Source organism: Anabrus simplex, chromosome 2 (genome assembly GCF_040414725.1).
Source record: "Anabrus simplex isolate iqAnaSimp1 chromosome 2, ASM4041472v1, whole genome shotgun sequence".
Taxonomy (NCBI): domain Eukaryota; kingdom Metazoa; phylum Arthropoda; class Insecta; order Orthoptera; family Tettigoniidae; genus Anabrus; species Anabrus simplex.
The window spans coordinates 370416950-370434027 of record NC_090266.1 but is presented as its reverse complement, the minus strand read 5'-3'; the positions used below and the strand labels follow the sequence as shown (position 1 = coordinate 370434027).

General features: G+C 39.4%; 1 protein-coding gene across 3 annotated transcripts in view; it reads right to left on the bottom strand.

The window, feature by feature from the left end:
- LOC136864141 (zinc finger protein 260) overlaps positions 1–16608 on the bottom strand; it is a 72674-nt gene extending 56066 nt beyond the window's left edge. The window contains exon 1 of one of the 3 annotated variants that reach the window (XM_067140773.2): positions 16036–16608. In XM_067140773.2, coding sequence (XP_066996874.2) covers positions 16036–16442 — 407 coding nt within the window. In that variant the 5' untranslated portion in view covers positions 16443–16608. The remainder of the gene's footprint in view (positions 1–16035) is intronic. The other 2 variants (XM_067140774.2, XM_067140775.2) reach the window with 2 other exon arrangements.
- Between the last annotated feature and the right edge of the window lie 470 nt (positions 16609–17078).

Genomic DNA, 17078 nt, shown 5'->3' with positions numbered 1-17078 from the left:
AAAGAGGGGCATGGTCATACGCCCAGGCAAGACAAAAGTAATGGCTGTCACAAGAAAGAAAAGAGATAAAAATTAAGGTCGATGACAAAGAATTGGAACAGTTTGGAATGTTCCAATACCTGGGGGCCATCTTGAGTGAAGATGGGAGAATTGATGATGAACTTAACAATCGATTCGCCTCTGCTGGATGCCTCTCTCTCCCCCCCACCCCCACCCCCTCGCAGCTTTGTCACTAAGAAAGAAGTGAGTAAGAAGACCAAACTTAGAGTATACAAGTCAGTATACTTACTACTACTCACATACATCCGTGAATCATGGGCACTTGGCATCAAACAACTAAGTACGTTGCAGGCAGTTGAAATGATATATCTGAGGAGAATAGAACACAAGACAGGAGAGACAATATTAGGAATAGCACTATTGGGAGGACATTGGGCTAAACACCACTGAAAGTCACCAAAGAAGCAGCTCAATTACGTTGATCTGAACACAAGGTGAAGATGTCGGAAACACAACTGCCAAGCAGAGTGTGGGAAGCCCGGAGGGAAGGACCTAGAGGGAGAGGATGACCCTGTATTAAGCAGAATGATTACATCATGTCCAGCCTAGAAACCAGAGTAATCCAGTGGAGGGAAGCTCAACAGATGACATAAGACAAGAAAGCCTGACGGTCCCTCAGCCAAACCTCGACACCGCAAGGTACAAGAGGATAATAATAATAATGTTATTTGTTTTACGTCCCACTAACTACTTTTTAAGGTCTTTGGAGACGCGGTACAAGAGGAAAGACTAAGTAAGTACGTAAGTAAGAATATGTTACTGAAAAAGTTTGAACTAATTTGAAGAGTGGGCATCACTATTTTTTCATCTTTACATTATTATGCTGTCATAGGCATGTCATTAAATGTTACATTATTTACAGTTAGAAAGTAATCATTTAAATAATAAACAAGGGATATTTTTCCATTGCTGACAGACTTCATACAATGTATTTTATTCAATAATTTGACTTGTGCTGATTAATATTATTTTGTATTCATAAAATCAGTTAATATACTGTAACATTTAATATTTTGAATGAATACAGTACATTCGGTGAAACGTAAAGCCACTAGGGAAAAAAAAAAAATACAGCACATCAGATTGTTACGTTTGTCATCATGAAATGACCTGCTTGCAACATTTCAATAGGTAATAAAAGTAAATGTGCTTCTGAGGGCAGGTTTGTGGGTCCCTAGCTACCGCAATGAATACATGTCTCCTCCAAAAGCAATTCCAGATTACATTTCCAACATTTAAACTTAAGGCTGATCAAGGTGAAATTCTACCAAGCTTCTGTCTGATAAGCAGTCAGCCTGAAGTCTGGCTGTATACTTCAACCTGTGGCATACCAAGTTATGTAGTTATGAAATTAAAATATACATGTTGTTGTTGTTGTTTGAGTCATCAGTCCATAGACTGGTTTGATGCAGCTCTCCATGTCAACCTATTCTGTGCTAACCTTTTCATTTCTACGTAACTACTGCATCCTACATCTGCTCTAAACTGCTTGTCATATTCATATCGTGGTCTACCCCTACTGTTCTTACCACTACACTTCCTTCAAAAACAAAATGAACAAGTCCTGGGTGTCTTTAAATGTGTCCTATCATTCTATCTCTTCTCGTAAAATTTAGCCAAATCGATCTCTCACCAATTCGATTCAGTATCTCTTCATTCATGATTCGATCTATCCATCTCACCTTAAGCATTCTTCTGTAACACCACATTTCAAAAGCTTCTATTCTCTTTCTTTCTGAGGTAGTTATCATCCATGTTTCACATCCATACAATGCTACGCTCCACACGAAAGTCTTCAAAAATATCTTTCTAATTCCTATATCAATGTTTGAAGTCAGCAAATTTCTTTTCTTAAAGCTCTTCCTTGCTTGTGCTAGTCTGCATCTTATGTCCTCCTTACTTCTGCCATCGTTATTTTACTACCCAAGTAACAATAATCATCCACTTCCTTTAAGACTTCATTTCCTAATCTAATATTTCCGGCATTATTTGCTTTCGTTCGACTGCACTAAATTACTTTTGTTTTAGACTTATTTATTTTCATCTTGTTCTCCTTACCCAAGACTTCGTCCACACCATTCAGCAGCTTCTCGAGATCCTCTGCAGTCTCAGATAAAATAACAATATCATCGGCAAATCTCAAGGTTTTGATTACCTCTCCTTGAATTGTGATTTCCTTTCCAAATTCCTCTTTGATTTCCTTTACTGCCTGTTCTATGTAAACATTGAAAAGGAGGGAGGACAAACTGCAGCCTTGCCTCACTCCTTTCTGGATTGCTGCTGCTTTTTCAAAACCATTGATTCTTACCACTGCAAACTGATTTTTATACAGATTGTAGATAATTCTTTGTTCTCGGTATCTGATCCCCATCACCTTCAGAATCTTAAATAGCTTGGTCAACATTATCGAATGCTTTTTCTAGATCTACGAATGCCATGTACGTGGGCTTGTCCTTCTTGATTCGATACTCTAAGATCAGACGTAAAGTCAGGATTGCTTCATGTGTTCCTACATTTCTTCTGAAGCCAAATTGATCTTCTCCCAACTCAGTTTCAACTTGTTTTTCCATTCTTCTGTAAATAATACGTGTTAAAATTTTGCAGGCATGAGGTACTAAATTAATGGCGCAGTAGTTTTCACTCCTGTCAACACAAGCATTCTTGGGAATAGGTATAACAACATTTTGCCAAAAATCGGACGGGACTTCTCCTGTCTTGTACATCTTACACACTAAATGGAATAACCTTGCCATGCTGGTTTCTCCTAAGGCAGTCAGTAATTCAGAGGGAATGTCATCAATGCCAGGTGCCTTGTTATTTACGTCACTCACAGCTCTGTCAAACTCTAACCTCAAAATTGGGTCTCCCATATCATCAGCATCAACAGCCTCTTCTTGTTCCAGAACCAAATTATCTACATCTTCACCTTGATACAACTGTTGGATATGTTCCTGCCATCTTTCAGCTTTGTCTTCTTTCCCTAGAAGTGGCTTTCCATCTGAGCTCTTAATATTCATACACCTAGATTTCCTTTCTCCAAAGGTTTCCTTGATTTTCCTGTATGCAGCATCTACCTTTCCTAGGACCATACAACCTTCGACACCCCAGCACTTCTCCTTCAGCCATTCTTCCTTAGCTACCTTGCACTTTCTATCCACTTCATTCTTTAATCACCTGTATTCTTTTCTGCCCTCTTCATTTCTAGCATTCTTGTATTTTCGTCGTTCATCAATCAGGTCTAGTATCTCCTGAGTTATCCACTGATTCTTAGTTGATCTTTTCTTCCTTCCTAACATTTCTTCAGCAGCACTACTGACTTCATTTCTCATGACTATCCACTCTTCCTCTATTATGTTTCCTTCAGCCTTTTCATTTAGCCCTTGTGCAACATGTTCCTTGAAACAATCCCGCACTCGTTTCTTTCAACTTGTCTAGATCCCATCTTTTTGCATTCTTTCCTTTCTTCAACTTCAGATGGCATTTCATGACCAACAAGTTGAGGTCAGAGTCCACGTCTGCTCCTGGGAAATTTTGCAATCCAACACCTGGTTTCCGAATCTCTGCCGAATCATAATGAAGTCTATTTGAACCTTCCAGTGTCTCCAAGTCTCGTCCACGTATACAGCCGTTGCTTATGGCGTTTGAACCAAGTATTGGCAAGGACTAAATTATGATCGGTGCAGAATTCAACCAGCCGACTTCCTCTTTCGTTCCTTTGTCCCAATCCGAATTCTCCTACTGTATTACCCTCTCTTCCTTGGCCTACCACTGCATTCCAGTCTCCCATCACAATTAGATTCTTGTCACCTTTTACATATTGTATTAAATCTTCTATCTCTTCATATATTCTTTCAATTTCCTCATCATCCGCTGAACTAGTAGGCATATAGACCTGCACTATTGTGGTGGGCATTGGTTTGGTGTCTATCTTGACGACAATAATTCTTTCACTGTGCTGGTCGTAGTAGCTTGCCCGCTGCCCTATTTTCTCATTCATTATTAAACCAACTCCTGCATTACCCGTTTGATTTTGTGTTGATAATTCCGTAGTCGCCTGACCAAAAATCCTGTTCTTCCTGCCAACGTACTTCACTTATACCAACTACATCTAACTTTAGTTTATCCATCTCTCTTTTCAGATTCTCTAACCTACCACAACGATTCAAACTTCTAACATTCCATGCTCCGACTCGCAGAATGTCAGTACCCATCTTCCTGATGATCGCCCCTTCTCGTGTAGTCCCCTCCCGGAGATCCGAATGGGGGGACTAGTTTACCTCCGGAATATTTTACTCGGGAGGAAGATATCATCAGTACATCATTCATACAGAGAGAGCTGCATGTCCTCGGGAGTTAGTTACATCTTCATTATAGACCATTACGCCTTTCAGCGTTCAGCCTGTAAGCCTAAATGAATTTATTAAATGTCGCCACAATCTTCTATTTGAAACTATTTGTGTGACCTCGTTTGGGACCTCTTATATTTTAATCAATTAGAAAGTGAGTCTAACCATCGTTGCCTTGGTCTACCTCTACTTATCTTACCCTCCATCATAGAGTCCATTCTTCTCCTAGGTAACCTATCCTCCACAATTCACTTCACATGATCCCCAACATCGAAGCCGGTTTATGCATACAGCTTCATCCATAGAGTACATTCCTAATTCATCTCTTATCTCCTCATTTCAAGTACCCTCCTACCATTTTCCCTACCTGTTTGTACCAGCAATCATTCTCGCTAATTTCATGTCTGTTACTTCTGACTTATGAATAAGATATCCTGAATCCACCCAGCTTTCACTCCTGTAAAGCAATATTGGTCTGAAAACAGACCGATGTACAGATATTTTTGTCCAGGAGCTGACTTCCTTCTTACAGAATACTGTTGATCGCAACTGCGAGCTCACAGCATTAGCTTTACTGCACCTTGATTCATCTCACTTACTACAGTACCATCCTGGGAGAACACACATCCTAAATACTTGAAATTATCTACCTGTTCCAGATTTGTATCACCAAGCTGACATTCAATTCTCTTTGATTTCTTACCTACTGACATATCAATTTAGTCAGATTCACAATAAAGTATTTTTTTATTTTCCACCTTGTCGATACAATAAATTGCTTAAGGCAACTTATTGGTTAAAAGTGGTACATGTTTCGTATATTATAAACATCTTCAGCCACATAACACTGTTTAGATGAAAAATTCGTATAATGACAAAGTATCAATTTAGTCTTTGAAAGGCTAATTTTCATATCATACTCATTGCACCTATTTTCAAGTTCCAAGATATTAGACAGCAGGCTTCCGGCACAATCTGCCATTAACATCAAGTCATCAGCATAGGCCAGACTGCTTACTACATTTCCACCTACCTGAACCCTCCTTGCTACTTTATACCTTTCAGCAGATGATCCATGTAAACTATGAACAACAAAAGTGAAAGATTGCAGCCTTGTCTAACCCCTGTAAGTACCCTGAACCAAGAATTCATTCTACCATCAATTCTCACTGCAGCCCAATTGTCAACATAGAGTAAATGCTTTTGATGGATTTTAATAATCCACCCTTATTCCAATAGTCCATCAGTACGGCGAACATCTTTCCCCTCAGTACACTGTCATATGCTTTCTCTAGATCCACGGAACATACTTATTCCTCTCGTAACATTTTTCAGTTTCCTGGCGCATACTGAAAATCTGATCCTGACAGCCCCTGCGTGGCCTGAAACCACACTGGTTTTCAGCCATCTTCCTCTCAACTACTAACTGCACCCTCCCTTCCAAGATGCCAGTGAGCACTTTGCGTGGTATACTGATCAATGAGATACCTCTATATTTGTTGCAATCCTTCCTTATAGAATGGTGCAATTACTGCTTTTGTCCAATCAGAAGGTACCTCATTAACAGTCAATGTTAATCTTATTACTCTGTGAAGCCATTTCAACCCTGCCTTCCATACGGCTCCATGGCTAAATGGTTAGCGTGCTGGCGCGGGTTTGATTCGCAGCAGGGTAGGGAAATGTAACCATCATTGGTTAATTTTGCTGACACGGGGACTGGGTGTATGTGTTGTCTTCATCATCATTTCATCCTCATCACAACGTACAGGTCGCCTACAGACGTCAAACCAAAAGACCTGCACCTGGCAAGCCGAACATGTCGTCGGACACTCCCGGCACTAAAAGCCATACGCCATTTCATTTCATCCCTGCCATCCCACTATATTTCACAATTTCAGGTCTAATTTCATGTATTCATGCTGCTTTATGACAATGGAGTTTATTTACCATCCTTTACAGTCCAAGAGTAATTTCATCATCATCACTGTTTTCCTCCTCATGAGCTTGGTTGTCCACAACACCAACAGGAAGATTTCCTTTTATGTTGAAATATTTTCAAAATATTCCTCCCACCTGTTCGGTGATTTCCTGGGATCTATTAAGAGTTTACCTGAATTACCCGAAACACTATTCATTTCCTTTTTCCCTCTCTTTCTAAGATTGTTTATTACTGTCCAGAAAGGTTTCCCTGCTGCTTGACCAAAATCTTCCCACGACTTCTTGGATTCAACAACTAATTGTTTCGCTTTGTTTCTTTCATCTACGTACAATTCTCGATCTGCTTCAGTCTTTGCTTGGAGCCATTTCTGATACGCCTTCTTTGTATGTTTACAAGCTGCTCTCACTTCATCGTTCCACAAGATGTTCACTTTTTACTAACTTTACACACAGTTGTTCCTAGGCATTCCCTTGCTGTTTCTACTAAATGTCTTTTCAAGAGAGTTTAACCCTGACGTAAACAGGGTATGTCCACGCCTCCGCCAAAGAAAGAGTTGTGATTCGCTGAGCGTGTAGTACCGACCTCCACCCTGTCAACATCTCATGTTCGGATGTACAGGGCTGCGCATCACATACGACAACAGTGCGAAGACCTGAACTTCTGAATAAATGACTAAACCTGGATTCTGTTCACTTAGTTTATTGAACACATTGTCCGACTCCATGGCTAAATGGTTAGCGTATTGGCTTTGGTCACAGGGGTCCCGGGTTCAATTCCCGGCAGGGTCAGGAATTTTAACCATAATTGGTTAATTTCGCTGGCACGGGGGCTGGGTGTATGTGTCGGCTTCATTATCATTTCATCCTCATAACGACTCGCAGGTCACCTACGGGAGTCAAATCAAAAGACCTGCATCTGGCGAGCCAAACTTGTCCTTGGACACTGCCGGCAATAAAATCCATACGCCACTTCATTTCATTGAACACATTAACGGTGCACTGCCTATGGTCACTTCTGAACGCTTTCCTCTTTAGTGCTTCACTACACACGATGGTCCTACCTCTCGCTCCATTTCTCTCACTACGAATACTGACAGTGACTGCTGCTGCAAGATGCAAGACCTTATCTCCACGCTGTACAGCTTGGAACTTTCCCTCACTATGAGAAGACTTCCTGTATTACACCATGCCTTGTGCCTTAATTTCTTGTTATTTAATCACTATTTTATTAAAACAAAACAATATATATACACCAGTATATATGACAACCATATTTTAATTTGATTTCCTACTAAAATAAAATAAAATTAATGCGACATACTACTTTTCTTCGACCTCACATACAGTCGAGTGAGTGCGACGATTGCTTCTCCGATCAACTACATCCATGTCCACGTGCATAGGCAAGGTGCTCTACCTACTTGTTTCATCAGGATTAAACTCTCGTGAAAAGTGGTATACAGCATCCCTGTATGCTAACCATTCTCTTTCTATATCCTGAAACCTGCTTACTGTCCACTGTTTGGAACTTTTCACTCATCCAATCCATATACTCCTGTCTATTTTCCTCATCCTGGAGATTTTCTATCCTTATTCATCTGCAGACAGATTTCACTTTCTCTATTCTAGGGCTAGAGATACTCAGTTCACTACAGATCAGATTGTGGTCTGTATCATCAAAAAATCGCCGGAAAACCTGCACACTCCTGAATTCAAAGTCGGTTATGATACAGTCTATTATGGATCTGGTGCCCCAACCATCCCATGTGTAGCGGTGAACCACCTTACGCTTGAAGACTGTATTCGTTAGTGCTAATCCCATACTAGCACAGAAGTCCAGCAAACACTTCCCATTCCTATTAGCTTCCATATCTTCCCCGCATTTACCAATCACTCCTTCGTATCCTTCAGTTCTATTTCCAACTCTTGCATTGAAATCGCCCATTACACTATCATATCCTTGCTGTTGACCCTGACTATGATGTCACTCAATGCTTCATAAAACTTGTCAACTTTATCCTCATCTGCACCCTCACAGGGTGAATAAACCGTGACAATTCTTGTCCTAATTCTTCGAACTGCCAAATCTACCCACATCATTCGCTCATTTACGTACTTAACAGAAAGTATGTTGCGTGCAATAGTATTCCTGATGAACAGTCCTACCCCATACTCTGCCCTTCACTTTTTAACACCCGTCATGTACACTTTATAATCTGCTCTCTCTTCCTCATTATCTCCCCTTACCCGAATGCCATTAACTCCTAGCACATCCAGATGCATCCCATTTGCTGACTCAGCCAGTTCTTTCTTTCTTCCATAAGCCCCATTAATATTGATAGCTCCCCAAGGAATTCCATTTTGGTGTAAAACAAAAGCTAAAGGTTTCCACCTATTCAATACTGTTTGTTGTAACCTTAAAAAAGTTACATATATTTGTTGAAACTAGCTTCGGTCTTACCAGAGACCATCATCAGTCAAAATCAAAGTAAATGCAAGGCATGAATATAGGTAAAATGAAGCAAGCATGGAATTCAATGTAAGACAGTTAAAGATTCGAAAAACACTCATCACAAACACATGTCCTGTGCAAGCTCTCAGCTTTCCTCCAATTTGAAGGCTGCACCTCACAGAAGACCAGGTGAAGTACTAAAATACCAGCACTTGAGGAATCTTCTAGAACTCATCTCACTGAAACAAGTATGAACAGAATGATGTTGATGGGAGGAAAGAGTTGAGATGTTAATTTGTTTCCAACATAAAAAAAAAAAAAAGAAAAAAAAAAAAAAAAGAATAGGTGGAAACCTTTAGCTTTTGTTTTACACTATATTGCTCTTCAACACGGATTAATATGAAATGTATTACTTATGAATTCCATTTTGTTCGTCAAGTTGTTTCCAAGGAGTCCCTCGTCTCTCGAAAGGAAGTGGGACTCTGTTACTCCCATATGTCCGAGGCTTGCTTAAAGCGTTCCGAGTGCGCTCGGTGAAAATTTGGTGAAGTAGGATGCTACCCTTACTTACACATAGTCCAAGTGAGAATCTCAAATAGTTGACGCCATGCTACCCAATACGTTCATCTGCGTGCGGAATGACTGTCGTTTGTTTACTTCTCTCGTGGCCTCCTCTCCGAGGACGAGAGTACGTGCTCGAGTGGTCAACAATGTTGCCAACCTGTTTACTGTGAACAAGCACAGGTTAGGGCCAACAAGCGGCTTTTAAGTCTCTGGCACTGCAGTCTGTAGGGCGATAAGAGCGCATTCTATTCTGCCTAAGGCGACAGGCGAATCTCTATTTAAGAGCTATTCCCCCTAGACGCAAAGGTGCATAAATTCCTTAAGGCTGCTGCAGCCCTATATCCGCCACTGCATTAAGGTAAGTTTCATATAAAATTATTGCTGTTGTGTAATTCACATTGTTTCCTTTACATGGTGTTTTTATTTGTGCTTTTATTCAGACGGAGTTGGTAACATAATCTAATTATCATCGTTGATGGTAAAGACGTCACATTCTTTTCATGTTGGCCAATAGTATTGCAAGTAGCTACTTAAGCAATGAACAATGGCTCTTTATTAGGTTATAAAAGTAAATATACTCCTGGGGGAGGGATCGTGGGTTCGTAGACATCGCAATGAACACATCTCTCCCCTAAAAGCAATTCCAAGTAAGACTAGCATAATTTCCACTTCCTTGTAAAGTTACAAACTTTGGGTTGCATGGTGTCAACTTTTGCCGAGAATCTCTCCTCTAACCGGTTAAGGACTACGGTGGATTGTATAGTCCTAGCCATCTGAGTACAAGAAGAACCAGGCTCGGAATATGTCCGGGCACAAGCCTAGCGTACGCACTCCACTCACTCCGCTCATTGTACACTAAGGATTGGCAGCAAACTTTAACCAACTGTTAAGGAAATGTTACGAAATTACACAAAATTATACGATACTATAGCGGAAAGGTTGAAACTATTGCGGGGGGGGGAAGGAAGGTTTTGTAGTATGGCTATGGTTTTGTGTCGAGGTTGCGAGTTAAAAATTAGTTCACCTAATCATTTCAAGGAGATCTTCAACGTTTATCAACAGCACGGGTTGATAACGAGGGAAAGGAACTGTGAGAAGTGTGGAGGGCTCACGATATTAAGTGTAGTAAGAAATTTTTTTTTTTCATGTGCAATCTGTGCGTAGGATGGGTAAAATGCACCTGGAACGTGAGTGCCAGTAAGAACACTTTCTTTGAAAAGTCTCACCTTTCATTACATCAGATAGGGTTCATTTCTGTTCCGTGGTGCCTTTTAACCAAGCCACAAACCCCTCTTCTTCAATTGGAGCTTGGTATTGAAAAGCAGACATTTATCGACTGGAGGAGCTTCTGCCGTAAGGTGTGTGTGGACAGAAACAAAAAGAAAATAGGAGGGGAATGATTGTCGAAACTGATGAGAGCGAATTTGGAAAATCAAAGTACTGTATCACAGGGGAAGGACAATTGGACCATGTTATGCATCACTAGACTAAGCGCCAAAACACCATTCTGAGATAATTGAGCTCAAAGTTTCCAGTGGATTAAAAATCCATTTATTGTTAAATTTTCCCAATTTTTTGCAATAAGTAAGAATTATTACTTTTGAACTCTTTTGTAAAACCTCAACCTAATTACTTACCAAACAACGCTAAAAATAAATAAAATGGCGGTTAGTCTATTTACGTTTGTTGTTTGATTGTGCATTTTTGTTTTGCATCAACAGACTAAGTGACTTTTAAGTCCTTTGGTTGCGTTATGCATAACTAAACAGTGCATTTGGACTAGTCTGTGATAAAGCATAAGTAAACTACACAACGTTTCTGAAATTTACAGTTCAATAAATAAATAATCATTTCACTATATTGGACACATAATCGTAAATGAAGTTGTAAATTACATTACCTAATATGCAAATCATTTGTGAAATCTACAATTTAACGTTATGGAATTATGAAATAAGTCGGTTATTTTTGCTCTCAAGACTTTTGTAGAAATTCCTTTTCTTACCGGTAGTGTGAGGGAATAGCAATAACACGCACAATTTTGCAATAAAAAGTACTTTATTCTTTACTAATTGGCACAAAACATAGTAATGTAATGTAAAACAACTGAATAAAAATGGAAATAATAAAGCTTACAAGACAACAACAAATCCAAAATGAACCGTGACATTATGTATTTTACACTTTAAAGCTTTTTATTACCTGGCTTGAATCACAATACTGTAAAAAATGAATTATAGCGAAAGATATTTGATTAATCTTATAAACATAAACAAAACCCCTAAAATTAAAAGGTGCCATTGGAAGTCTTTTTCACTAATTAGCATGAAACACAATACTGCTCAGTAACTAAACAAAATTTAAGAAAGTAACATAAATGAAATCAAAATCTGTCATTATTCACTTTCTATTTCAAGGTCAAGTTGTCCACTGAACCCATCAATATCGTCTTCCACACTATTATCGGTGAAAAAAGACTGATACATTGGTCTGGCATCTTCTGGAATCAGCGGCAGAAGAGACTTCAAGTCTTCAAGTTTAGGTTTTGAAATTGGTTTCCCTCCTGGCCACAGTTGAATTAAGTGTTCACTCAAATGAACTGGTTGCGCAGAAGTTCCTCTTTCCTTTCTTTTCTTTGAATACTTAATTCAACTCCAGTGTCCTGGTCAAAGTCACTCTTCATAAAAATGCTTAGAGGTTTGTCTTTTTTGATTTCAAGTTCTCTCATTTTCAGCCAGTTTATTTTGGGGTTTTCCATGTCAACTTTACGGTTTGCTATCTGTTTTTCCAGCATTTGTGTTCCATAGAATTCTTTCTGTTCCATTCTGTGAACAGCCAAAGCATTCTTTCTACGACGTACTTTCATCACATTCATATAGTCATTCACAGTGTACAACTGTTGTTGTAGCTTCAACTCTATGTCTCCAAAATTGCTGTCGTTGGGCAAAAAACTGTGTCCTGGGAGAACACAGCGCAAAATAATCTTTTCTAGTGTGGGGTGAGTTTCCAAAATCGTTCGTTTTCTTACCTGTAAAACCTCATAGTTATTAGAAATCCTTATTGCATTTGTAACAATGCGTTCGGTTCTTGCTCTGATAGCCTCCATTACTGGTACCATAATGTAGGAAATACGACAGCACAATCGTTTACCATGTAAACATGCACAGTAACAACATACTAGGTTAGTAAACACTACACAGCTGATGTTGTCTGGTCTGTTGTGAACCAGTGCAGCCACCTGTTTCGTTTAGCATCACTAGACCACAGACCGGTAAAAGGCGCTTGGTCTACTGTTGCATAACTAAACATTGGCTTATCGCTTTTGGTTTCGTGATGCAAAACACAAAATCAAACATAGATAAATTTCCACTTAGATTTTTCACATATTTTAAGGCAACTGTTACTTGGACATGTACGGTGATTTTTGTCCATTTAAGTTATGTTGTTTCTCAACAGAATGCGCACAAATACTGATTTTTACAAAATGGCGCTTGGTCTAGTGATGCATAACATGGTCCAATTACAGGGCAGTGGCTCTTCGGAGGAGTAGAAATGGGCAATTTTAAGAACTTTTTGTTGTTCTGGTAAAAAAAAGAGACAAACAGTCCCTGCTAGTGCAGGCCTAATTCAGGAATGGATATTGCCAGGATCGATCATAATTTCAGATTGCTGGAAAGCCTGAGGACGAGGAATTTGTTCACCTGAGAGTTAACCATTCCCTCGAGTGTATTGATTTTTGGAGGAGCAGAAAAGTTAACAGGCCAACAGGTGTCAAATGCTGGGTGGTGGGCTTTCCCCGTTCACACCCAAAATACTGAGAATAGGTGGCGCCACCTTAAAACATTTGAGCTATTCCATTCCGGCATTTGGAAGAAAAAATAAAAAATATAATAAAAAGATACATTTTGTAGGCTATCCCGCTAAATTTCTCTTTAAAAGTGATTTCCGCATAGCAGAGAGTGTGCACCATTTCTTCTGAGCTACCGGAGAACTCTACCCTCCCCTGGATTAAGGTAGATTTTAAAAATTCTGTACGTTACGTTTACTTTTATATGTATTTGTGTGTGGGTGTAGTACATGCCACGTTCAAGGTTACAACCACTAAATTAACATTTTTTCTTGCAGTCCGGGCAGTACACGCTGCAGCGATAGATAAAAGCCTCTTGAAGGGAGTGTGGTCCCATGTTCTTGGCCTTGATTTGCAAACATAGGTTACAGCTACTAAATTACATCTTTTTCTTGCTGTGCGGTTAGTATGTGCCGCGGCGATAGTTAAAAGCCTTTCGAAGGGAGTGTGGATTGGTTTGGATTTGCAAAGATAGGTTACTGCTACTAAATTACATTTTTTCTTGCCGTACAGGCAGTATGCGCTGCGACGATAGTTAAAAGCCCCTCGAAGGGAGTGTGGCCATAAAGGGGCCACCGTTCTCATGACAGAGATTGGTCTAGATTTGCAAAGATAGGTTACACCTACAAACAGAGGCTCTTGCTGTGTTTTTATGTTGCACGGGTTGGTAACAGAAGCAGCGAGTTAGGAATTCTGGGAATGACATCATGTCGGCCAATGGTTGTGGTCGTAGCTGGCCGGTTAATGGACAATGGGGCGTGAAATATTTCATTCGGTTATAAAAGTAAATGTACCTTTTTGGGCGGGGTGGTGAGTCCCTGGCATTCATAATGAACACATCTCTCTTCTAAAAGTATTTTAAGGTAAAATTCATACCTTCATTCCCAGAATTCCTTACTCGCTGCTTCCGTTACCAACCTGCGCAAGATAGAAACACAGCAAAAGGTTCTGTTAGTGCACTTTTAACTATGGCCGTGGCGCATACTACCCACACGGCAAGAAAAAATGTAATTTAGTAGCTATATCCTATGTTTACAAATCCAGACCAAGCTCTGTCATGAGAACAGTGGCCCCGGGGCCACACTCCCTTCAGGAGGCTCTTAACTATTGCCGCGGTGCATACTGCCCGCACACGGCAAGAAAAATATGTAATTTAGTAGCTGTAACTTGGACATTTCCTTAACAGTTGGTAACAGTTTTCAGATAGCTGGAGGATCGTAAAGACGCTCCTGTCGGCAATCCCGTGAATTAAGCTGAGAACAGAAAAAAGAGAACATCACCTGCTGCCGAGCCACCATGTACAGTGAGCGGAGTGAGTGGAGTGCCTACGCCAGGCTTATGGCAAAAAAAAAAATAATACAAGCAGTGTTAATAATACAGGCACCTGTATGCTCACGTAAAATACAGCAACTGATTATCACTGAATTTACATTTTTACCACACAATAATAATAAAAACTATATATATATATATTAAAACTGAAGATTTAAGTTAAATATATCTGTAGTCTTACTTATTCTTCTCATATCTGTTCAGAACAAGGTCAGTTACAAAATGATAAGGCTCAACACAACTAAGGTTAAGTTAAGGAGATTCCCACCTTCCAATATTTGTCAATTTCTTATAATATTGTTTACATGACATAATCCAGCTTAATCTCTAGGTGTATACTAAATAGGACATGTTTCGTTCCGATTATGGAACTTCTTCAGCTACAAGATTTGACAAAATTGCAAGACAATTAAAACACATGTAATAATTATGGTGATAAAATAAAATGTTCATTCATGTTGGCTTAAAATTTCCAACGAGTCAATGTCCAAGTGACAAAGTAAAATCAGCGTAAGGGGTCTTCTTTATGCTGGAGACGTGTATGCTTGTTAATCTTGAAGATAAAATTAGTGATATAAAAGATTTTCCTAAAATATAGTTGTCAGGGGAACTCTTGAGAAATAACCATAATTGAAGTTGAGTTGATGTTTAGACTGTTAAAATGAGTCTGAAACAAGAAGAAATTAAGTAAAGAGGGAGATATTTTAAAGGAGAAAACCTTGTAAGAATGTATGTTGGTGAGGATAAAAGGATAATGGAATTGTTTACCTTATAGTCGATCCTGTCGTATTTAGCGTCCTCCCTTACGCAGTGTCGTCAACTGACTGAGTTCTGTGTGTGTGTGTGTGTGTGTGTGTGGTGCTTGCAGTGGGCGAGGAGCAGGAGAGGTAGGGGAAGTGGGGGAAGCAGGGGAAATGTTATGTAGGGTGGAGCTAACTGAAAAGTGGTGGTGTGATAGGCGAGGAGAAACGGAAGGAGAAGTTAAGCCCAAGTTAATTAACTTAGTTGCCTAACACAGACATTTTGTCTCTCTCATGTCTTTTTACAGGAAGAATAAAAGAAACAACCCAGCAGTTGAATATTAAATGATCATCATTCTTAAAACCTAAAATACCAAAAGGAAAACAAGCTTATAGTTTTATGTGGCTGTTGATGTTGTGATCATGGCCACAGGAAGAAGAAGAAGAAACTCTTATTTTAAAAATCCCACATACACTGGCCCAGATTAAAACAGCGGGTGCCTAGGTGGAAGTCAGTCATAACATCATTCGGTAATCACGCCCCTTAAATGTACAATACTGTTAACCAGAAGAAAGTTTGATAGAAATATCATGAAATTATTTAAAAGTGTGTGCCTAATTAGTAATCTGTACATACCAGTATGCCTGGAGATCTCAAATGTGCATTTAGTACACACCTAACCTAGCTGTGCTAGCGGTTCGAGCATATGAGCAGTAAATAATTTAAAACCCTGCAAGGTTTTCAGCAACACTTACCAGGTATCAGAGGATTTCCTAGTGTTAGTAATTGCATACTTCTTTTTTGTACTTTCACAATGTTCTGAAACACTATCCTGATCACCTTCACAAATCTGACTATCAGATCTCAATCTTCTCTGGTTTATTACTGTTGCAGACTTCTTCAACGGTTCACAAACACGAGAGCTCGTAGTTGATACAAGGGACCTGTGAATTCCCAATCCACTATTCTCTTCATCAAATTCTACTTTAACACACGCAAGAGGTGCCAAATGATGATTATCACTCCCATTCGTCACATTCTTAGTAAAGCAATTTGAACCAATATCACTTCTACACCTAAGAGACCTGGGAAATCCATTCGTTTCACAAACGTCAAACTCCTGTTTCACATCATCAAAAACCACTTCCAGGGAATCCTGCATGGTACACCACACAAAGCATTTGTCAGCATAGAATTTGTACTATAAATAAATGTTATAAAATATTGAAACAATGAGCAATGGCTCAGCACCACTACACACAAAATGTGTGAAAACAATGATAATACCAGTAATTACTAAATCAACTTTCAGTATACAACAATCTCACACTCAGATACTGAAGCAGTATTGCCAACATAAGGATGTTAAGAAGTCCACGCATAAACCAGAGCCATCTACAGTTAAAGACGGAAGGTACGCTTGGCAACGCTGTATCTATCTGTCAAGCGGTGGCCGAGAAAAAAGGGGGCGTGTCGGATTTTGAATGACTTCACGCATATTCACTACATTTAGACCAACACGATGATTATGATAAATGCATACTCTTCGTGAAATGGTACTAAGAAACATACACATCAGTAAATGCATTCACTGAAGTTATAAATACACATTTTACATGAATAAAAACAAAACAATTTAAGAACCGTACTCACAAGCTCAATTATTATGGAGCGTTGACAGCTTCCTCCGCTTAGTGATTTTTATCCTCACTGCTGACATAACTCGTGTTTTTCATCTGCTTTCAGCACTTATTTAACACGATAATGGAAAATGTAGACAATAAACAATCTATCGCAC